The 23,203-nt window shown below is 53.6% G+C and overlaps 1 protein-coding gene across 5 annotated transcripts in view; it reads left to right on the top strand.

Moving 5' to 3' along the window:
- SLC66A2 (solute carrier family 66 member 2) overlaps positions 1-23,203 on the top strand; it is a 30,174-nt gene that overhangs the window by 2,542 nt on the left and 4,429 nt on the right. For 2 of the 5 annotated variants that reach the window (XM_081263135.1, XM_081263134.1), the window contains exons 3-4: positions 4,887-5,020; positions 10,538-10,591. In XM_081263135.1, the coding sequence (XP_081119261.1) occupies positions 4,887-5,020; positions 10,538-10,591 (188 nt within the window). Of the gene's footprint in view, positions 1-4,886; positions 5,021-10,537; positions 10,592-19,863; positions 20,081-23,203 lie in introns of all 5 variants that reach the window. The other 3 variants (XM_081263136.1, XM_081263138.1, XM_081263137.1) reach the window with 3 other exon arrangements.

Below are 23,203 nucleotides of genomic sequence, written 5' to 3'. Positions count from 1 at the left end.
TGCCCTGGGCCAGATGCTGAATAGCCCTGGGAGTGGGTTTTGCCCCTGTCTGGGATTTTTAGAAGTTGAACTAGTGAGTTGAATCATGTAAGAATTTGGTGGAGTGGGAAGGTTTGACCACTGCAGCAATGTTGGATACCTTGAGCTTTGTCTCTGGGCCAGGAGACTTCTGAGGAGGCTCTCACTGTTGTCTGAAGAAAGTTGTAAGACCACGTTTTGAAGATTTTTCCCTTCCTCCTCCTTGTCCCTTGGCTGAGGGTGGAGGTCCCTAGCTACCCTGTGATGGGACTGGGTGCCCGGAAGTGGACTTATCTCAGGTTGAATGGAAATAGCTTCCGAGATAAAATTGTGTTCAATGATGTCGTTCACCTTGAGCATGAACAGAGTGGGGCACACTCCCAGGCAGGCTTCTCAGTGCAGCCCAGGCACAGTGTCCAGACTGTGAAGGAGGGCAGGCTTGTCTTTCTCCAGAATAGAGGAGAATCACATGAAGTTGATTGATGAATGGGAAAAAGTGCCCCTTTGAGTGTTTCCATCAGGATGCTATTGTTCAGAATTTAAAAAAGAAAATAAAGTTTTAATGGACACTTGAGCATGTGGTGTGGGGAAGTCATAAGTGAGGCCAGTTTCCTGGTGTTGCCTGGAGGCTGCCCCTAGTGCTCCCAGGGGAGAAGTACACAGGAACTGGTGTCCTTGCCTCGGCGCTGGGGCCTCTGAGGCCTTGAGTGCTCTCCTAGGGGTTACAGGGCCACCTTCCTGGGGGTGCCAGGCTTGTCTGCAGGTGTTCCTTTCTGTAGCTGTCCTGGGCTACTCAGGCTTCTATGGTCACATATAGGCCCTGGATCCCCAGCATGTTCCAGAAGACTGGGAGGAGGACCCAGAGGGTGATGGCCCTTCTCTGGTCTGCAGCCTAGCCTGCCCCTTCCCTGCTTCTTGCGCAGTGGGCCTGAGGGTAGTCTGCCACATGTCCCCAGTGCTGCTGAAGGACCTTGGAAACCCTGCTGGCCAAGGCAATGTGCTGATCCTTATATCCCTGGAGCCCCTCACACCCCTGTGCATGTCTCCTTCCAGGCTCCAGGCCAGCAACCTCTGATCCTACAGATTTTGAGGATTTCCCTGATGTCAGGCATGGCCAGGGCCACAGGGCTTTTGCTGTAGCAGGAGTGATACTTGAAATGTACCACCATGCACACATGCAGGTGTATATGTGCCCCACCCCCCATGAACACTCAGAGTGGTTGTAGGTGGGGCAGAGTAGATGAAACTGGAGCCTGCTACATACCAGGATGGTGGTACAGCTGGAGGCTCCATGGATTTCACAGTGCTGGCTGGGATTTAGACCTCAGACCTCCGATCCCCTGTGATATGTCCTACCCCTATTGAGAGCTGTTCTACAGTCCTGCAGGAAGGGGCTGATTTGAGTGTAAACTCAAGGATTCTGAAACTTATGTAACTCTCATGCCCTCATTTCTTACAATTTTTGTCACTTTGCAAAACTAGCATTCAGCAGATCACACTCCATGAAATGTCAATGTGGGATTTGGTGTTTGTGGTGTCAGAAGTCAGAAGTGCCATGTGATTATTTGGATCACATTTATAGGTCTGGGGGGCGTGAATGGGCAAGGTGGGCTGGTTCCCAGAGCCTTGTGATCTCATTATGGAATCTGTGAGGCACAGGTCGCATAGCTCAGCCTCTGCTGTCTCTTGCAGGGTTAGTTGTAAGAATGGAAACACTGTATCTGAGATGCAGTAACATTATGCTACTGAGTGATATCTTCAGCACTGAGGAGTAGCTATTAACTTTTTTTCCACTTGAGTTTTTCTATTACTGTGGAAGGTGGAGAAGCTGTCTGTAGAATTGATAGCAGGACTTTGTGTGCCCCTGGGGGCAGCATGGGCACCTGCACCCCACCAGAGCCCACTTGGATGGGGTGTTCAGAGTGGTTCTAGGAACAGGGCTGCTGGCCCTCAGAGATGCTGTGCTCACTCACATCCTCAGGCAGGAGAACAGGAGCTGTTGAACACCTTGCCAGCCAGACTCATGAATCCTGAAAAGTAAAGACCAGCACCTATCTATTTAAGTTATCTTTTAAAAATTAATGATGTTGGGCTGTGGCTGTGGCTCAGTGGTACAGCACCTGCCTCGTGCATGTGGGGCTCTGGGTTTATTCCTCAGCAATACATAAAAATAAATAAATGAAGATATTATGTCCATCTGCAAATAAAAACAAATATTTTTTAAAAGATTAATGATATTGAGCTTTGGTTTCTTTTTCTTTTGTCCTTTGTATATTTTTTTTGTGGAAAGTGTGCTTTTTGATATTTTGTCTCCTACTTGGTCTGTACTCACCTGTAGTCAGCTAGCTGTATGTCCAGCTCTGTTCTCTCTGGCCCTGGGTGAGATCTGCTGGACCATCTTCTCTGTGAACATCAGTTAAATCTGATTGGTGGTATGGTATGGGGGGGGGGTGCAGACTTCAACTGCTTTTTCTCTAGTTTTTCTAGTTGCTGTGTTTCTGTTGAACATCTATAAAATGGAAGTAGTCTTTTGGTCACAGTGGCCATTTGTTGAAGGGCCCCTGTTGAGAACTTGATTCAGGAATTCATTTTATTGTGCTGCAGGCTTACATAGTGACCCCTAGAGGCTTCCCACTCCCCCACCTGACTGCCTTGGGGTAAGTTGGACAGCCAGGTGCTGGTGGAGAGCCAGCCTGAGAGCGACTGTGGTTGGCTCTGTATCCCCCACAACCTTAGATATGCCCTACACTTCACCGGTGAAGAGACAGGTTTGGGGATGGAGGGTCCCAGGGACATTAGCTGTTGCAGCACACGACTACAGGCACACGTGGGCAGCATGCCTAAGTCCACTGCACCAGCCCTTGCCTGTGACTCAGAAACCCCTGTTGCAGCTGTCTGTTTCCAGCTGGACCTCCTGACCTGGGTCTGGCTCCCACCCTGTCTTGTTGCAGCCTCTTCTTAGTTCCTCACCTGGTATTTCCTGGTGGCCTCCCAGGGAGGGCTCTGATGACACTTCCTGGGGATGCACTGGCCTGCCTGTCTGTGCCCTGGCCCCCTATGTACCCTGTGCCTAGGTTGCTCTCTTCCTACTTTCTGGGATTTCCATCTTGCCCCCCCCCCCCCCCGCCCGCTCCCACAGGAGACTCTCTGAGACTTTCCCAGTGGCCTGCCTGTAATCTGTCCCCCTACACACACCTCCTCCCCCAGGCATACTTATTACCTGCTAGGCCTGCTGATCTGGTCAGGGGCAAGATTGCCATGGTTCAGAGCCTTGGAGAGGCCTACTGTGTTAGGTTTCAGGTTGGCAGTGAACTGTGCTCCCAGGTTTGGGCTTGTAGAAGCTGACTGGTAGCACACAGGTGAATCGGGGATCTGTTCTCTGTGTTAAGGGGACTGTTTTTCTCATGGACTGTGTAGAGCTCTCATATATACTCTTCAAGGCTAGAAGACCAGGCCACATCCAGTTTTGTCTTTTACCAGTTGCTGGGAGGAGTGTTACCACCAAGTTTTATAAAATGCTTTTTTTGATTTTAATTTATGGAGTGACTTTGGCATGTTCCTTGTCACAGTAGCAGGTATTTCCTGAGCAGGTTTGGCCATGGCTCCAGATCCTCAAGGCTCTGGGTGTGTGGGCCTGAGTAGTGGCCACTCTGCCAATTTTGCCCTGTGCTGAGGACAGGCCACTTCCTGTGGGCGCTGCTCAGGAGCTGCAGTAACAGGCCCTCCAGCTGCCTGTACCCATGCTGGCCTCAGAGGTGACTTGTGGGGTGGGGCTGTGGTGTGTGAACTTCAGTGTTGAGGACAGGCTGGGAGTTAGCAAGACATCCAGTGTGGTGTGTTGACCCCAAGTTCAGGGGAAATGCCTTTCAGGCCAAACTCTGAGGCCATTTCTAGCTGGAGTGGTCAGGTTAGGGTGAGGGAGGAGGCTTTCTTTCCTTCCTTCCTTCCTCTGGTGATTGAACCCAGGGTGGTAGCACTGAGCCACATCCCCAGCCCTTTTTGTTTTTTATTTTGAGACAGGGTCTTACTGAGTTGCCCAAGCAGGACTTGGACTTGCCATCCTCCTACCTCAGCCTCCCCAGTCACTTGATTACAGGTGTGGCAGCTGTGCCCAGAGAGGGTAGGGACTTCTGAAGCCCACAGTCCCAGGTCTAGCCAGGGCGACGGTGATGGGGCTCACGTGTCACTTTCCATAGTGTTCTGGTGGTGTAGGGAGACCCCAGTCACACCAGCCTTGGATTGTGCTGCTGCCCTGCGTGGGCTTGTGGGCTGTGTTGGTGGAAAACCAGCAGGAACCTGAGCTGGCACTGGGCTGGTAGTCTGGGAGCGAGGGTGGCATGGTGCGGGGGGCCCGGGGTGGAGAGCCATGCCCTTAGCTGCCTTCTCTTCTAGTGGGAGAGGCTAGAGTTTGGAGAGAGTCCCTTCTCTTCCATGCACACTCTGGGTGCTCTGGTGACCTGCCTCCCAGGCAGAAAGCAGGGCTTCTGTGGCCTGGTAGAGGCAGGGGTCTCTGCATGACAGGCCTTGGCATCTGGGATTTACTGGGATGGAGAGGTAGGGCCTTCCTCATGGTGCCAGGTTCAGGTGGGATCTCCAGACTTCCTGGAGGGGAGAATATTGTGTGTGGAAAGGCCCATGGGCATGGAGCTCAGGGTCCCTGGCTGTCTGTCCTGGATCTCAAGGCCCCTCCCCACCTCAGCCCATCTCACATGGAGCCTGGAAGAGGAGGCAGCAGGCCGCGAGTGCCATAGCGGCCATGGGTGTCTAAGGCCCTGGGGCTCTCTTGTCCCCACTTACCTGTTGGCGCTGGCTGAGAGAGGCAGGCCTGGCCTGCAGCTCCTCCCTGACCTGTAGTCTCTGCTGCCCAGGTTTGGAAGGCGCTTCGAGTCCCCGCTGCTGTGGCAGAGCATCGTCATGACCCTGACCATGCTGCTGATGCTGAAGCTGTGCACCGAGGTCCGGGTGGCCAACGAGCTGAACCTGAAACGCCGCTCCTTTGCAGGTTGGTGCTCGGCAGCCTCTGGAAATGAATTCTTACTAAATCAACAAAAAAATCATCTCCTGCTCACTTGGTGAAATACAAGCCACTGTGTTATCTAAGCAACTTTCATTTCACCAAATAGCTGCTATCTGTGATGGACAGCAGTGTCTCAGCACTGCTCTGTAAGAGGGAAACGGTTCCAGGTAGGTTTCCTCACTAGAGGTCGGTGAGGCATTAACTTATCTTGGTGGCCTTTTTGCTGTGGCCCTCAGGTTCTGTGCAGTATGGGAGCCAGAAGTATGTCTGTGTCCTGTCACAGAAGATGGGGCCTGAGGAGGCAGGGTTTCTGATCTTCGGAGCTGCCTGTGTGAGGTCACAGCCTTTGGCTCTCACCAGGAGGCTCCTTCACCTGGATTGGTGCACACTTGTGTTAACTGGGGCAGGGCCGGTTCACGTCCAGCTCACACAGCTTAGCTTAGAAAATAGAATGCACTTCTTCCTGCGTTTGCCTCCTCCTGAAGAAGTTCCTGAGTCTGACATTCTGCGTTGCAATCGCAGGCTGGTGGGCTTCTCGTGTGCAGGAGGGGCAGTGCCTTATGTCGTTTTCCCATCACTGAACTGAAGACAGCACATGCTGTGGTTTGTCTGAGGTTGTGTAGGTGCGTAATCTCAGTGGTTGCTTACAAGATGATTTTCCCCAGAGTCATTTAGTTTTGGGGTGCTGGGAAGTTGGAGTCTTGCCAGGTATTTTCATTTTTGATTATTATTTTCTTCTCGTTGGCAAGCTCCTTCCTTCTCTTTCTCTGCATGTCTGTTTTAGAGTGAGATGAATGGTGCTAGTTTCAGTCTTGGTAGAAAGCGGGTCACCTTCTTTCTCTGAGGGAGGTCCTAGACCAATGAGTGTTACCGTAACTAGAGATGGCCACCAAGGCCATCTGTTTTCTGTGTGTATCTGTCCTTTCTCCCCATCAATGCCATCCCTCCTGAGTAGCCACTCTCTGCCCTCTTGTGTGATTGGCTGTAAGGTATGCTGGGGCTCGTGCCGAGGGTGCTGCCCACCTTGCCTGGAAGGCTGGGCTTCCTAGGGGCCAGCTTCAGTGTGAGCAAAGAGTCATGGTTTCAGGTCTTGTGGGGTGGCTTGGGCTTACTTCCTGCCAGCTTTGCCCCCTCTCTGTGTGGCCTGAGCTTCCCGTGGCAGGATCCATGTCCCTGAGCCTTGGCTCAAGACAGAGCAGGTGCCCTGCCTGGCTGGGGGATGGGGGTGCCCTCAGTCATGTTCTCATGGGGGAATGCCAAAAGGCTGAGGGCGCACAGTAGCACCTAAGGTACCAAACAACAGCTTGTGTTTGTGCTGCCCGTCTCTGAGCATCAGAGTAGGTTTTGTGACATGTGAAGCCTCAGGGGTTCTGGGGACTGAGGGTAGGTGGCATACAGCAGAATGTGCACTAGGAGGAGGGCAGGCCCGGAGCTTAGCATTGTCTGCCTCCAGAACCTGTGTCCCACAGCCACTTCCTCAGGCTTCCAGCGGGTTCTGGTTCAGGTGAGGGCAGAGGAGCCCCGTCTCCTGGGGACCCCACGGAGGTCTCACAGGGAAGCCATGGGAATGGATCTCTGGCTAGCCTCCCTTTACATGTTAGTGATTCCTGTTGTTCAGTGAATTATTCCTAAGGACTGTTTCTGTTCTAACTGGGATTGAATTAAAATAGTGGCCCCTGTTTTCAGGGATAGATTTCAGTTTTCCTCAGATTTTGTTGCTGTGGCCAAAATACCCTACAAGAAGAGCTTAGAGGAGGGAAGGTTTGTTTTGGCTCACAGTTCCAGAGGTTCAGTCCATGGTGGGCAACTCCATGGCTCTGGGCCCATGGCCAGGCAGGACATCATGGCAGAGGGCATGGAGGAGGAATAGCATCCATTCAAGGCATCCAGGAAGCAGCCAGAGAGAGAGCTGGGAGTACTGGGGACAAGTATGTACCCCAAAGGCACACCCCCAGCCTCACACTCTACTTTCCTATAGCTACCACATTAATCTGTTTTGATTATTAACCCATCAAGTAGATTAATTACAGCTCTCATAATCAAATCATCTTACTCTTGAACACTCCTTCATTGTCAAGCATGAGCTTTCGGGGACAACTCATATCCAAACTATAACAGGCTGGAGCCTGAAGTTTGAACCAGTGCTCCTGTGATGGGCAGAATACTGGCCACAGAGATGCCTGGGTCCTGGGACCCTCGCTGGCAAAGGGCTCTGCAGGTGTGGAGGAAGTTGGGGCCCTTGTGGGGAGGTTGTCCTGTATTAATCCAGCCCGAGGGAGGAGGCGGGACCTCTGCCTGCTGACCCTGGGGCTCCTGACAGGCCATAGATCCTCTGTACTGGGACGGCAGTCCATGCCTGAAAATTCCCGAGGTTTTCATCCTAAGCCCTTTTAGGGTTTGAATCCTGTTCATGTTTATGGTGTCATGTCCACTGTGTGTAAGAAGTGGAAAGATGGATGTATGGAAACCAGGAAACCTGTGCTGACATGCTCACCATAGTGTTCCTCTTCCTGCCAGCGTCTGTACATCCCACACTAGGACCTTGGGTTGGCGTGCACGCTGGGGCTACCCAGGAACGGGTGGGTGATGCCTTGTGTCACGGCAGACTCAAGTCCTGGCATAGTGATCATGAGCCTGAGTAATTTAAGGAGAAACTTCAGAATGACCTTATTTCAATAGAATAGTCAGATGGCCTAAAAATAAAAGGTAAACATTTTCCCACCATCTTTTATAGGATTTTTAAATTTGAAGTTTGCAAATTCAATTTGCAAGGTGAGATTAAGGAAACAACGAAGGGCGGGTTCGATTTAAAGATTATGTATTTGTTGTCTAAGTGTGAAGAACATGTAGAGTGCACATTTGGGGTGCGACATTTTTGAGTAGCTCTGGTATCTGCAGGCAGTCTGCAGGGCTGGTGGTAGGGTCTGATTGCTGTTTGGTGTTTTGGGATGGAAGTGGGGCTGTTTCCCATGAGATGAAATGCTTCCTGGCTGCTCATGGTTCTGCCTGTCAGCCCCAGACCTGGGGTTGACTGGGTCTCTTCCGTCATGGCCCTGGCCCCCCACCCACGTCACCCCCATGACTTAGGAGCCATAGGAGTGACAGCACAGATCACCACCATCTTTGGCCCACTGCTTGCCATCATCTGAGGCTGCTTCCAGCAAGACATTTGCTGGAATAGGCTGGAGGGGCTGTAGGCTCAGAATTGCACCTACTTAGAGTACCACCTCCAGAGATGGGTGTTGTGAAAATGATGCCTCGTTGTGGGCATACTGCTGGCTGACACAGTTGAGCTGACTTCAGTCATTTTATTTATTTATTTATTTGAACCAGGGTTTGAACCCAGGGACACTTAACCACTGAGCCACATCTCCAACCCTTTTTGAGACAGGGTCTCACTAAGTTGCTCAGGGTCTCACTAGGTTGCTGAGGCTGGCCTTGAACTTGTAATCTTCCTGCCTCAGCCTCCTGAGTCCCTGAGATTGCAGGCATGGCCATCATGTGAGACTGCTTTTTAAAAAATTAACTTTGTTTATAATGTATTTTTTCCTTTTAAATTTGTCATAGGAGTTATTTGAATAACAAAATTGTGGCCTGAAGTCAGGTGATTCGATTATCTGACATTTCCCCAGATCTTAGCACTCAGAGCTCCAGGGAGGAGCTGGTTGTTGAGGGGAGGAGCACCTGTCTGTGGTGGGGCCTCTGGGTGGTCATTCCGTCTGTGCGTGTGCTCAGAGCAGCAGTATTGGGACTGAAGGGGTGTGTGGGACGGTGCCCTCTGTCTGGCTCGGGCTCCCTGGGACAAGGCTCATCAGTCCTCACCTCCCTGGTCCCACCTGCTGCCACTGTCCCCTCCCTGTGTACATGTGCTAGCCCAATGACTCTCTCCTGATGACTTTCTGCCTGTGCTGCAGGTTGCCCTGTTCCAGCCCACCCTGAGCTTCAGCCTCATCACCTGGTGCCCTGCTGTCTGTTACCCCAAACTGAGGACTCGAAGGGACAGTCAAGGTGGAGCTTGCCCCTACAGCTTGTGCCCGTTGTCCTTAGTATCAGCTAGGGAGGCCTGGAGGCTGAGGCTGGAAGCTGAGGCTCACTGACTTGCAGGTGCCCCTCCTCATTCCCTTCTTCCTCTCGCCTGGTGTCACCCGGGCCCTGGCTGGCACACCCACTGCAACTCCTCACAGGCCTGGGTTCCCTCACAGCATGGCTTCAGGTTCCCAGGGTGAGCTGCTTCTTCCTTGGGACCTAGTCTTGGAAGTCGACAATCCACTTCCATGGACTGGAGCCAGTGTACCTCTCCACCTGGCAAGGACCTTGAGGGTCCGAGGAAGCTGTGGGCAGACATGCTGCCAGCCACATCAGGGTCCTGGTGCCTACTAGAGCCCTGCTCAGCATGGAGTACAGGGTTCTTGGAAACATTCCCTGGTGTCAGCCTTGGACACTCCTCCCATCTGTCCTGCAGATGTTCTCAAATGTGGTGGCTCTGACCATCTGGCTTTCCAGGTGGGAAACGTTGGGTGGTGCAGCGTGTCCAGGGGAATCCAGTGTGGGTTTTTTCTATGTACTGGAGCTGTCTTCCACCCCTGGGCTCTTACTCTGGGTACGTTTTATGCCAGAATGTCCCAGCATGTTCTCTCCCTTCCCCTTTCAGTGGATCTGATCTTTAGAAGAGGTGCCTGTGGGCAGTGAATTGGCCATGGTGCTGGGTAGTGACAGGTGAGAAAGCTGCCTGGGTGTGCTGCCCTTGGGTTATGAGCAGAGTGGCATTGCATCTAGGCCATGGGGCTCCTTTGTGTTTGCATTCGCCTGTTTGTTGTGACAGCTGACTTTAAGGTGTCGTCCACCATGGTGGGGCAGGAGCTCAGCTCCTAACACCCTCTGTCCAGCTGCTTCCCTCCAGGACCACATGAGGCTTTGCTGAGCTTGTCTGGCATCCTGGCCATGGAGGGCAGTGCAGCAGGAGGATTGACCATGACTGACCTTGGGAGCCCCGGCTATCTTTGTACTGTGGCCTGTCTCTTTTATGTCGAGTCAGCTGCCCTTTGGTGGTGGACAGGTCACTGCATGTGTCCCAAAGCTATGCTATCAAGCAGCCTGTGGGTGCAGCTGGTACACTGCTGGCCGGGGACTGGGTGGAGATGGCCCTGGGGCACCATGGAAGCTCCATGCTGCCTGATTTTAGAGACAGTGACAAGGGGGCGATGGAGTCTTCGCCTTGTTTCCTCTGTTCACTTCGTTAGGATAATGGGAAAGGGTAGGCTTGGAGAATGGTTTAGAAAGTGAATTTCCAAAGCACAGAAATGGAATTCTTACAGTCCTTCTGTTCGTGTGTGTGTGTGTGTGTGTGTGTGTGTGTGTGTGTTCAAGAAATACACAAAGGGCTGGGAACCACAGTCTGCAGTGTTAAAACCAGTCTGTTTTTGTCTTTCTCTTTCTTTCTTTCCTTCCTTCCTTCTTTCCTCCCTTCCTTCCATCTTTGTTCTTCCCTCTTTTTGAATGAAGCTGGAGACAGCAGGGATGAAGAGCCCAAAGCCCCGCCCAGGCGGTCCTATCTGGGTATGTACGCTGCATGAGGATGCCCCCATGTGCGTCCCTGTCACTTCTCAGCCTTGTCTGCCAGTTCTTCCTCTGTGCTTCCTCCCACGGTGCATGCTGTGTCTCCTGAGCTAACCAACCCCTGGCTCTGCTGCCCCAAGCATGAACCCTTCTTCCTTAGAAGCCCATCCATTTTCTGAATGGGGAGGAGGAGATGGAGGGAGGGAGGAAGAAGGTGGAAAGAAGGAAGGAAGGTAAGGAAGGAGGGAATGAGGGAAAGGAAGGAAGGAGAGAAGGATGGAAGGAAGGAAGGAGAGAGGGAGGAAGAGGCCAGTGTCTCCTTCTTTCCATCCAGCACCCTTCACTGCTGCTTGGTGGAACTGAGTCTTACATAACCTTGTGTTGTGCGGCTTTGCTGAAGTCTGCTCACCCTAGCTGATCTTTAGTGGATTGCTTAGGATTCACTGTGATCCTGTCATCTGTGAACACAAACTGCATCTTTTTTCCTGATCTGGCTATTTTTCATTTCTTGCTGGACTGCTTGGCTGGACCTGGTACGAGTGGACACCCCATCCTGCTCTGGGGCTTGTGAGGCCTTCGTTCTTCTAGAGTGGTGTTAAAGGTTTGCAGGTGCTTGGCTGAAACTGTGGAGTGGCCACATGGCCTTGGCTTTTCCTCTGATGATGTGGAGACCATTGGCTGACTTTGTGTGCTGAGCCACTCTTAAATTCCTGGTGGTGTGTTAAATGCTTCTATGTGTTGCCAGGTGCTGTTTGCTCTAGGTGGGAGGGTATCTTGTGTCCATGTCATAAAGATGTGAGAGTGCAGTTTTGTGGCTACGACTTGGGACTCAGGGTAATAATGACTATAGGACGTGAGTGGGGAGGAGTTCCCTTCTACTCTGTTCCTTACATGAGTTTGAGAAGGATTTGCATCAAGTAGTCATCTGGGCATAGGGGTTTCTCCCGGGAAGATCTGAATGATGAACTCACACTCTGATACATGCAGGCCTGCTTTGTTTCTTCCTGCAGCAATGGCAGTTGCTTGTCTGGGCTAGTATCTGTCCATTCCCTCGGTTTCCCCAGGTTTCTCCTGGTGGAGATTCATATGAGTGATTTTAGCGAGTGATTTCAGTGATTCCCGTTTCCTTACAAATTTCTCCTGTGACCCTGTGTGTTTATGAGCATCTGCAACTTCCACCTGTTTGTGAATTTCCTGAGTTTCTTTTGGACGTTGCCTTCATTCTGTGGCATTTGTAGACAATCCTGTGCTACCAGGCGCCCTCTGGTCTCTTCTGGAGAGCAGTCCAGGCTGGCTTGGGAGGGTGTGCCCGACCAGGTGCAGGCTCGGGTCTCTTTCTGGTTCTTCACCTAAGTGTTACAGAGCTGATACAAAGTCTCCAGCTGTTTGTGTTGTCTTCCTTCCTTTCCCTTGTGGTTTTCCTGGTGTGTTCTGGGGTGTGCTGGTGGGGTGTGCTTGGTAGTTGCTGTGTCTCCATGGAGAATGACCCTGTCTCTAGTGGTGCTTTTGTTTCAAGCCTACTCTGGTATTAGTGGAGCCATGGGTCTGGGTTTGCTATTTGAGTCGTGTATCTTTTTCTGTTCTTTTACACGTTTTTGTATCTGAATCTAAAGGGCATCCTCTGTAGACAGCACATAGGTCTTTAGGAAGTTTATTTTGGCATTCTGATTGCTTATTTGACTCACACATACCGTTGATGTTTGAATTCATATCTGCAGTTTTCCTTCTGCCTTTGAAGTGCCTGGGTGTTCCCCAGCCCTTGCGCCTTTGCAGTTTCTTTTGTAACATTTTAATTCTCATGTAACATTTTAATTCCTTTAGTGATTTTTAGCTACATGTGAGAGTTACTTTCTTGGTAGTTGCTCTGAGGATTGCAGTATGCATTTTAACTCTCCAGAATCTACTTCAAACATAGCCCAGACTAATTTTAATGAGATACAGAAACTTTGCTCCTGTGCATTTACTCCCTCTGTGGGAGATGAGGCTACACCTTGTGTCCAGGTAGGTCACACACCTAATGGTGCAGTGTTCTGACTGCTGCTTTATGTGGCTACACGTCCTCAGACATGGAGGCATGAGGGAAGAGAGAGAGCAGTTGTTGGTCTTCTGTGTCAGCCCTGCTTGCTCTGCCTCTTCCTTGTCCTCACTGTTAGAGTGACTGCCTCAGTCATCTTTCCAGAACACTCCAGCTGCCCACCTTGGGTGCTGGTGTCGAGGACCTCATGTGTCTGCAAAACACAAGTTCAGGTTCTTTTCTACAGCTGCTCTTGAGCCGTGGGAGGAAAGCAGCAGCCTGTGCTTGTCTTTGGGGCAACCTGTGGAATTACCTTCTGGCAGGACTGTAGGTGCTGGGCACTGCTGCTGCTGCTGCTGCTGAGAAGCCTGCGGTGACTCTCATTGGTGCCCTCGCAAGGGACTCCATTTCCCTGTTCTGTTTTCAGGACCCTGGGTTTTTACTGAGTGTCAGCATTGAGACCGAAGTGTGGGTGTGGCTGTCTGGGTCTGTCGGGGTGTGCAGGCCAGTGTTCTCTCCTTGGCTGCTCCTCTCTCCTCCCAGCAGCATGCCTGTCGTATGTACAGGACTGCCACTCTTCCTCTGTCTCATGCTTTGGGCTATGTCATCTTCAGTGACCTGTCTTTTTTTTTTTTTAATATTTTAGTTGGACACAATATCTTTTTTTTTTTGAGAGAGAGAGAGAGAGAGAGAGAGAGAGAGAGAGAGAATTTTTTTTTTTATATTTATTTTTCAGTTTTCGGCGGACACAACAACTTTGTTTTGTATGTGGTGCTGAGGATCGAACCCGGACCGTGTGCATGCCAGGCGAGCGCGTTACCGCTTGAGCCACATCCCCAGCCCCACAATATCATTTTTATTTTATTTATTTATTTTTTATGTGGTGCTGTGGTTCGAACCCAGGGCCCCACACATGCTAGGCGAGTGCTCTACCACTGAGCCACATCTCCAGCCCCCAGTGATCTGTCTTTAAGGTCATGCTCTTGCACCAGCTCCGTCTGCTGCCTGGTGCTGGCCGAGAGCCTCTGGTTCTCCTCATCCTTTCTACCCCTTTATTGATGCTGTTGTTGGGTGCCATCATCGAGTGCCCTTTAATTCCTTACGTTGCTGCTGTTTCCTTGGGCTCTGTGCACATCTACCGTGACCACTGTCCTGAAGGCTTTTTTTTTTTTTTCCTGCAGAGTCCAATGCCTCCCCCAAGGCTGTGGGTCCTGCTTTGCTGCTGCTCTCTGCCCTCTGTGCAGGCTACCTTTTCCTGTTCCTTTGTGTATCTCTATTTTGGATTGTTGCAGATGGACACTTTAGGTAGACATTGGGGCAGCTGTGGACACTGACCTGGGCCGGGGAGGTTGCTGGCTGTCCTCTGGTTGGGGGATGGGCCTCTGAGTCCTCCTGTATGTCTGCTGTGTGCATGGGCTCCTGGGTGGTCTGCCCCCAGGGGCGCTGCACTCCTCCAACTGCAGCCATTGCAAGGTTGATTTTGGTGGTAACTGGGCAGGTGCTGCTGTGCTTCAGGCTAGTCTTTGAGGATTGCTCTGTCCTGGGAGGGCTCTTTCTGGCTGTGCCTCTCCTGGTCTGTGTGGTAAACTGAGCTGGTTCTAGAGCCTCCTTTCTCTTGCTTGCCATGTAGACCCTCATGGTTCCCAGGCTGCCCCGCTTCATTCTAGTCCCCACCCTTAACGAGAGCATGGAGCTTTCAATTTATTACCCTGCTCATGGGGAAGAATCTTACACCCCTGCTGTGGAGCTGGCCAGGGCAGTGGTGAGTTCCTGAGATGACCCCTACCCTCAGAACACCTGGGGGCCCTCTGGTCTTTTCGGCCTGTACATCCTGGTATGAGCCCTATGAGCAAGTCAAGGCCAGGATGGGTGCTAAGTTTTTCTGCCCTGTGAGTGGGGCTGAGAGGCAGTAGCAGAAGGGCTGCTGCTGCTCTTGGCAGCCACTGCCCTGTGCAGGTGATGGGGTAGAGGGAGCCTGCTATCTTGGCTGGACACCTGGAGTGGTGCTTTGGTACACGGGCATGGGGTGGGGCGCACGTCATGGCCCAAGGCACACAGCTCTTCCCACTGCTGCAGTCTGGCTGGGCATAAAATAACCGAGCCACCACAAAAGCCTTGTAGATTCAAACAGCAATTCTTTATTCCCGAACTCTCACCGGCACTCTACACGCACGTTCTGGGGAAAATACACCCTCCACCGGGCTCTGCATACCAAATACTCTCTGAATCCCGCTAGAACTCAATGGGAACTCAAGGAGCAGGCGCCTGAGGCAGCAGGATACACCCTAATCCAGCAGGATCCTCCCTAAACCCGGATCTGCCCTAATCCCTGAGCAAGGTCATTTTTCAAGATAAAACTCTCAAACATTCATGCAATGTCACTGCAAATGACCTGGTGTAAGGGTCCGGCGAACGTCGGAGGAAGAGACCTCCAAGAGACCGACTCATGCAACAGCAAAAGGGGTTTATTGCAGATCCAGCGCGCTGGGGCTCCATGCCCACTCGAGAAGGGAGAACAGCCAAGAGCCCCAAGCAGGGGTTGAGCAGTGCTTAAGTACACAAACATGATTAGTACATTCATTGGCGGTAACAGGTCGGGCGGGAGTGATAGGTCAGTCCTAAGGAGGGGGTACATTCAAACTGATTGGTTTGGGCCCTGAATGCCTACGTGCCAAACTGCACAGGGTCCAGGTTATTTAACAACTAAATGGTCAGTACCGGGCATTGTCTTAACTGCCTCAGGAATTTCAGGTTCTGTGTGCAGTTCAGAAACTTTACAATACCTAGTCCTTTACATTTTAACTCAGGCTTTGCAGCTTAGAAACTTTAACCTTTCACTGGGTCCAAGGCAAGCCCATGTCCACAATGGAGAGTCCTCCCTCTAAGCAACATTGGGTAGGCTGACAAGGAAATTGCCATGCATCATTCCTACTTGGCTATGGCTCTCAGCATCCCACCACCATTTAGAAGGTTCTCTGGGGAACGCCTGCATGTGCTGACGTCCAGAGACCTCCTGTGTGGCTGCCTGTCGCACTTAGCAGCCGTGGTGTGTGTGACCCTTGAGTCGCTGTTCTGGTAGTGCCCACTGGACTGCTGTCTTTAACCTGAAACCCTGGGAGCCAGAATTAGGAAGGAGTCTCAGCCAGGTCATAGGAAGGAGTCTCAGCCAGGTCAGAGACATGCTAGCCTTCTGGTCCACTGTGGCAGCAGGGATGATCTCAGCAGCTTGAGGTTCTGTGGTGGTTTGTGTTGGGCAGCTTGGGCGCCATTCCAAGTTCTGCTGTAGAAGTGGGCAGCCCCAAGGCCTGGCTGGCCTCCTGGGGTCATTTCTGCTGCACGACAGCATGCTGCTCAGGCAGCACTGCTCAGACTGTGGCCCGTCGGCTGGGGTGGCACCAGCTGGCTCTGCAGGGCAAAGGTGCCAGGACGGGACAGGGTGGGGACGAGGAGAAAGAGGGAAAGTGAGGGGCCACAGAAGGCACCAGATCACTGCAGCCTGAGAGGGGTCTCCTCTTTCTGTCCCTGGCTCTTCCTCACAATGACGTGTAGCCTCAGTGGCAGTCTTCAGAGGCCCCCTCATTTGTGCAGCGTTAGATTGGGGCTAGCACGCTGCTTGGCAGTTGCCATGTCCTGTCTGACCTGGGACCTGAGAGCTCTTGGTCCTGGGTCTTCTCTGGAGCCGCCATGGTGGTTCAACATGGGCAGTGCCAGCCCCTGGTCACTTGGAGTCCATCACTGGGAATGGCAAGTCTACATCTCTGTCCTTCCCCTGTCTGCTGCAGGAGAGGCTGGTGCTGGCTCGGGATCATGGACACAGGAGGCCAGCAGGCCATTTCTGCCCCTTTTGCAGCAGGTCCTACTGCTGTCTGCATTGGACTCTCTGGCTATACTTGACCTGGCACTGCCCCGTGCAAGGCTCAGGCCCCACATCCCTCAAAGTCCCTCCAGGTGGGGCCTCTGTGCCCGAGCCCTGTACCACCCATACTTGGGCCAAGTCCACCATTCTCACTGGGCTGTGGCCGCAGGGGGCTAAGTGGTGGCTGTGGGCAGAGCTGACCCTACAGCTCTGTCCCTGCTCAGCTGGAGTCAAAGGGAGACACCGTGGGGCAGCTGGAGCAAGGCCATGTGCCTGTCTGACCAGGTGGGGAAGCAAGGGGAGCTCTTTGATGGGTTTCTCCACATATTGAAATAGGTTAACATGGTAATACCATTTTTTTTTAACTATTTGAAAATAATTATTTCCCAAGCACAGGGAAATTCCTGTTGACCTCTGTCAGGAGACCTGGTGTCTCAGGAGAGGGCCCATCAGAGCACCCTGTATTTTTTAAAAATAATTTTTAGTTATAGATGGAGGCAATGTCTGTGTTTTGTTTATTTATTTTTATGTGGTGCTGAGGATCGAAAACCAGTGCCTCACATGTGCAAGGCAAGCACTCTGCCACTGAGCCACGACCCCAGCCCGCACCATGTATTTTTGTCTCCTGGCAGGCCAGGACCCTGGTCAGCTCCTACCTTTTCTAACTTTGGCTCATTGGGCTTGATAAGACTGCTGTGTGGTGGGTCCCTGGAGGGTGTCCTTCATGGGGCCTTCCCTAGTTGGGGAGCTCTCTTCACATCTGGTCCTCAGGCTGGGTGGTGGCCCGCCCATCTGGGCAGGCTGCTGGCTTCCCCCGGGGCTATGTTGACTCTGGCTTCTGGCCTGGGGCCTCAAATGACCTGCAGAGGCAATGCAGCACTTCCCTGTGGAACGTGGAACAACCCAGCTGTCATGGAGGTCACTCACAGACTTTAAGAGTTTCTATCAGCAAATTAAAAAAGTTAGAAGAAACCAGATGGAGGGGGGAGGGGGGAGGCAGGAGGAAGCTTGAGCCTAGATGTTTGAGGCCAGCTGGGGAAGCAGTGAGAAGGGACGGGGACAGGGTGGCAAAGGAAAGAAAGGAGGTGAGAAGAGATCAGGGAAGGGTGTGGTGGCAGGCGTGGCTTCTGTGTGGGATCAGCTCTGACAGGATCAAGCTCCTACCCCTTCCCCACTGGGTCTCAGGAGTCAGGTGTGCCGCCTCCAGGTGCCACGTGCTGTTGGACCCTGGGACCAGAGGGAACTGCTCCTTCAGAGCTGTCTGGAAAGGGCCTTGGGTTTGGAAACATGGAGTGTTCCTGTGGTTCCTGGTTGCCTTGCCCTCTCTGCTGCCCCTTCGGAGAGCAATTTGGGGGCTGGCAGGGTCTAGGTAGGAAGCCTGCTTGGCCCCTATTCAGTTCTGCCTCTGACTGGAGTGAGGCTGCGAGATCTCCTCTGCAGAGCTCTGTCCTCTTGCTCTGTAGTCTGTCACCAGCTAGCGGCTTAGGAGAATCACGCACCTGATTGCTCCTGGTTGGTTTAAAGATACTAAAGGAGGAGGGGATGCTCTTGCGCCAGGCTGCCAGCCAGAGTGCAGGCTGTTATGGTCCATTGCCAGCAGGGTCTGGGACACTGTGGCAGGTGGCTTCGGGGTTACTGGGATGTAGCCTGGTGGCTGCATGATGTTCTCTCCTTAGAGTGTCCTGCAGCTCCTCCTCAGTGAGGTGTAGGGAGTGTCCCCACAGCTGCCCCAGGTAGTCTTGCTCAGTGCTGTGCTCAGCGGGATGGAACTGGCTGTCAGGTCTCTCTGTGGCTCAGTGGAGTTTCTCTCCCCATGCATCCCAGGATTCAGGGACTGAGAGAGTTGCAGTGTGTGTGGAGGGGCTCTTGCTGTCTCAAACCCACTGCATATAGATAGAGGGTCATGCAGTGCTAGGAGGGATGTGGGTTACTGTGTCTGGCCAGGGCCCCCTGTGTGCTGCAGGGTTTGGGTGCTTTGGAAATGGAAAGGAACATGTGCTTGTTCAGAGGGACACTGCTGGCCAGGTGAAGCTGCTGTGGTTATTCTGTTCAGCAGGATGCCCTGCCCTGAGCCAGCTCCATCTTCCCCAGCAGCCTGCCTGCAGGGTGTGTGTGTGTGGGGGTGCACTTCATGCTGGGGCCTGGTACCGGTCGCCTCGTGCCAGATAGACCCTTAGACGGCACCAGCCTCCCGGCTTCGGGGCGCTTGTGGGATGGGGGTTGGGAGCTCTAGCAGGACCCCTTCTCCAGAGCCTCCATGCCTGGAGCGCGGGATCCACTGCGCACACAGCCCCAAGTGGTGCGATAGGCCAGGCTGTACGCGCGGGTCCCTCCACTCTTTCCAGTGGCTTTTGGCCTCTGAACACCGCGCCGCTGCCCTGCAGCAGGGGCTGAGGAGAGAACCCCTCATCCTGTCCTCCACTAGCTGCTCCCAGGGCAATGAGAAGGCCTCTGCGCGACATGGCCGGGACCCGCCGCACGAGGGCGCCCGTCGACCGCCGCAGGACTGCCGCCGACTCTGGTTGGAAAATTGCGCTGTCACGCTGTTAGGTGTCACTGCTGGTGCCTGGCCCCAGGGCCCAGCTGCAGGCGACCACTTGTGAGGGCCGGACTCCTGCCTGGACCTGGGTCCTGACTGCTCCCCACGGTTGAGAGGCAGGGTCTCTGCCACTCTCTTCTTTTGAGTGGGCAGATGCAGTCTTCCATTTGTAGAACTGCCTGCCAGTTGCCTTCTGGTTGCTGCTCTGCAGCAGACCTGCAGAGCTGTGGGTTGTGGGGATACCTGCAGTACTGCCCACCCTAGCCCTCTGGGTCCCACAGGACGCCCTGTGCAGAGGCAGGAGGTGTGGGGGACACCAAGGCCCTCTGTAGCTGGTCAGAGCTGGTCAGACCCTTTAGACTGTGAGGTTCATGATTTAAGAAAATGGATAGGTCCCTACCCTGAGACTGGGAAGACTGTGCCCTGTGGAGGTGGAGGCCCACCCTAGCTGGCCTCTGTTCAGGTGCCCCTGTTCAGGGGAGTGTGGGAATGCTGGGGGAGGTAGGAGTGGCCCTAGCCCCCACCCATGTTGGTGTGTTCCTCCTGTGTGTCCAGGATGGGCCTGGGGACCTACCTGCCCGCCTAAAGCCCAGATTCCTCAAGCCTCCTGTGCCAGGAGCCACCCAGGAGGTGCAGGTGCATCCTGAACATGGCCAAGGCTCCACCAGGAGGAGCTTCCTCAGGAGCACCTGTAGTCTGCCTTTCCCCACAGTAACCCTGACCTGCTCATGTACCTGTCCCCAGCCTGTCACCTGGTTCCTGTTCCCCTGCTGACTTGGACCTGGCCGGCTCAGCTCCCGTCTCCCTCTTTACTTGCCCTGACCTGCTCACCTGGCTGAGTAGCTCTTTCCCTCTTGCCCTAGATTTTGACCCACACCACTTCTGGCGTTGGAGCAGCTTCGGGGACTATGTGCAGTGTGTCCTGGCCTTCACTGGTGTGGCGGGCTATGTCACCTACCTGTCCATCGATTCGGCCCTGTTTGTGGAGACGCTGGGCTTCCTTGCAGTGCTGACCGAGGCCATGCTGGGCGTGCCACAGCTGTACCGCAACTACTGCCACCGCTCCACAGAGGGCATGAGGTAGGGGCACGTGCGGAGTGTCTGTGGCACCGTGAGCTGCAGATGGGCATGGGGGGCATTGAACACAGGGGTCTTGGCTCTTCTGAGCAGGTATTTCAGGTGGCAGGGCTGGGGGAAGTGACCGTCTGTCAGGGGATGAAGAGCTCTCCTAGGCTGTGGAGAGCTGGAGTGGCAGGTGCCAATGGCACAGGCTGGGCAGGACAGACCCTGCCCACAGAGCAAGCAGGTAGTCAGGGCAGATAACCCTCAGTGGCACATTGCCTCCTGCTGCTGATCTCCAGGCGGAGGTGAAGGATCTGTTATCAGACAGGGCTAGACTGAGGGTGTTGCCTGCGCCTGGCAGGACAAAGCCCCATGTGACCGACAGACCCCATGTGATGGTAGTATCAGGGGATGGGTACCTGGTGAGCTCCGGGCAATCCCTACGTGTTCACTGGAGACTCTGGAACAAAGCAGTTTGTCGGAAACACATCACCTGGTGGGGAGGGGCGAGGACGCAGCTTGCTGAGTAGCTCAGCACCTGGTCTTCCCGGAGGACCCCGCCCCATGACTTCTTTGAAGACCCTGCCCACTCCTTACTGAAGACGCCCCAGTCCCCACTCTTGCTCAGGTATTTCCCACCATCAGATCTATTTTATTTCTGAGAAAACAGAATTGGTGGAAGGGGAACCAAGTGGATTTTCCCTGGATGTGCAGGGTGTGTCTCAGGGTTCTTGGAAGTTCCCTTCTCAGAGCTGGAGTTCCAGGTTTAAGGAGTGGCCCAGGCTGGGATGGAGGTGGGGCTTGGTGCACAGATGTAGGTGTGGCCTGGGTGGGGGATGCAGGTGTGCTCAGGGCTGAGGGGTGTTAGTGCAGATCTGGGCTCTGGCCTGCTGCAAAGCTTTGGAGGGGCCAGGTTGGCCCATGTGACCACCGCGAATCCAGACTGCTGGGGTAGCTGGAGCCACAGGTTGGCCGGGAGGCTTCCTCACCGTGGGGCTGGGACCATGAGGACCCAAGGCTCTGGTCAGGGGTGATGCCACCCCCAGGAGCCAGAGGGGAGGAAGGAGGTGTGCAGAGTGGGTGTGCCCACTCTGGGTACACACATGGGGCTCATGGCAAGTGGCTGTGGAGTTGGGTCTGGGCTCACTTCTCAGGGGACCTCATCTGTGTGTACCGGACTACACCTCCTGGGATCGTGTGAAGGCCTGGCAGCACTCAGCGTAGGATGATAGCAGCCATGTGTGGAGCGTGGGAGGCCCCAGGTTGCCCCCTGCACCCTGTGGAGGGTCTCATGGAGTGATCTCCCTGCCAGGAGCATGCTGGACTGGATCTGGGCACTGCCCAGTGAGGTTTACTCAGAGGGCTGCTCCTCCGGGCCAGTGTTCGACTCCCTGGAGGAAGGTCTTTGTCCTATGTGGGCCACGTTGGCTGCCTTGGGGCTGCCTTAGCAAGTGCAGACGGTGGAATCCCTCCCCAAGTCCAAGTTTGCAGAGACCAGCTGTCAGGATCACAGCCCAGGCCCCTAAGGTCAGCTCTTCCTGTGCATCTGACCTGGAAGGGGAGTCCCCAGTTCTTACACTGTCCATCTCCTAGGCCAGCTTCAGCATGCACTGAAGGGATACAGATACTCAGCCTGTGCTGGGCCACTTCAGCAGATGAGGGTGGCACCTGGACACAGGACCTGTGGTCAGATGGGGGCATGTTCTCTCCTTGACCCAGGAACACTGAGACCATGGTTGCTGCTGCTCAGATGTGTTGTCCACCTTGGTGGCTGAGGTCTTATGTCACCCAACAGTAAATTCTGGTGGCTTTTCCTCTGAATCCAAAATGGTCCTGAGCCCCAGCGTTGGGTGCCAGGGAGCCCCCCATTTCGGCAGAGGGAGGCAGGTGTGGCACTCTAGAGGGCAGTGCGCAGAGACTCCTACGAGGCAGGACATGAGTCCTCTGCTTGCACAGGCCCTAGCTCCCTTGGGCTCTGTCGCAGCAGTGGTGGAAGCGTCCTGTGGTCCTCAGCTTCACACCCCTCCTGCTGTGTGGTCTCCTGGGGTCTCTGTGTGGGCCACACCCAGTCCAGGTTGGGCCTGGCGTCCATGCCCTGTGGCCCATTCTGGGTTCTGTTGGTTCCTGGATGTACTCAGACATGTCCTCTCTGTGCACCCCGGACACTCATTGGATTGCCTGCCCAGAAGCCTCAGGTTCCTGTGCACCGTGCCCTGCTCCACACGGGGCGATGTGGAGGAACTCCTGAATGTGAGCTAGAGAGCAGACACTCCCAGCCTTGGGTGTACCGAGATGTGTTTAAATGTGCACATGTGATCAATTCTGGACACACAGACTGCTTGGTGGCCAGCAGCGTGGCAGTGCAGACTTTGGCCTACTTTTCTTTCTTTCTTTTTTAATATTTGTTTTTTAGTTGTGGGTGGACACAATTTCTTTATTTCATTTTCATGTGGTGCTGAGGTTGGAACCCAGGGCCTCATGTGTGCTAGGCGAGCGCTCTGCCTCTGAGCCCCGGCCCCAGCCCTGGCCTCCTTTTCTGAGGGCCTCCTAGCAGCACTGCTGTGGCCTAGGGAAACGTGGAGGCCCCTGGGACCACATCACAACCTCTGCCTCACCAGGATGGGGCTGGGGAGCACTCTATCAGTTGATAGAGTGCTTGCCTTGCATGCGCAAGTCCCTGGGTTCAATCCCTAGCACCACCATTACAACAAAAACAGCAACAACAAAAAACAAAGATCACCAGGATGCTTAAGGATGACTTTGAATTCATGTTTGAACCGACTAATTTGGGCAGCCTCAAGTGAGCAGCCTTGTAGAAGTGGCTTCACAGCAGGTCTTCTAGAAGTTCCTGCCTCGTGGGAATGCATGTGTCCACATGGGTGTGCACACATGGCCACACACTGGCACACAGCGTGCACGTAGACTCACACGTTTATGATGTGTGTGTACACATGTACCCTCATGTGAATACATGCACAAAGGCACCCATACCACATGTGTGCAGAGAGGAATGCACATGCAGGAGTGCGTCTGGAGACATGGTCTTACCCACATGCACACACAGACTTGTACATACTTTGTATATCATGGAGCAACTGCTGGAGTTTTTTTGAATAATGTTTTTCCTTTTGAAAAATATGA

The sequence above is a fragment of the Spermophilus citellus genome (assembly GCF_964194105.1).
Source record: "Spermophilus citellus genome assembly, chromosome: 12".
NCBI lineage: Eukaryota > Metazoa > Chordata > Mammalia > Rodentia > Sciuridae > Spermophilus > Spermophilus citellus.
The sequence above is the reverse complement of the archived record's forward strand: the minus strand, read 5'-3'. Positions and strand labels throughout refer to the sequence as shown.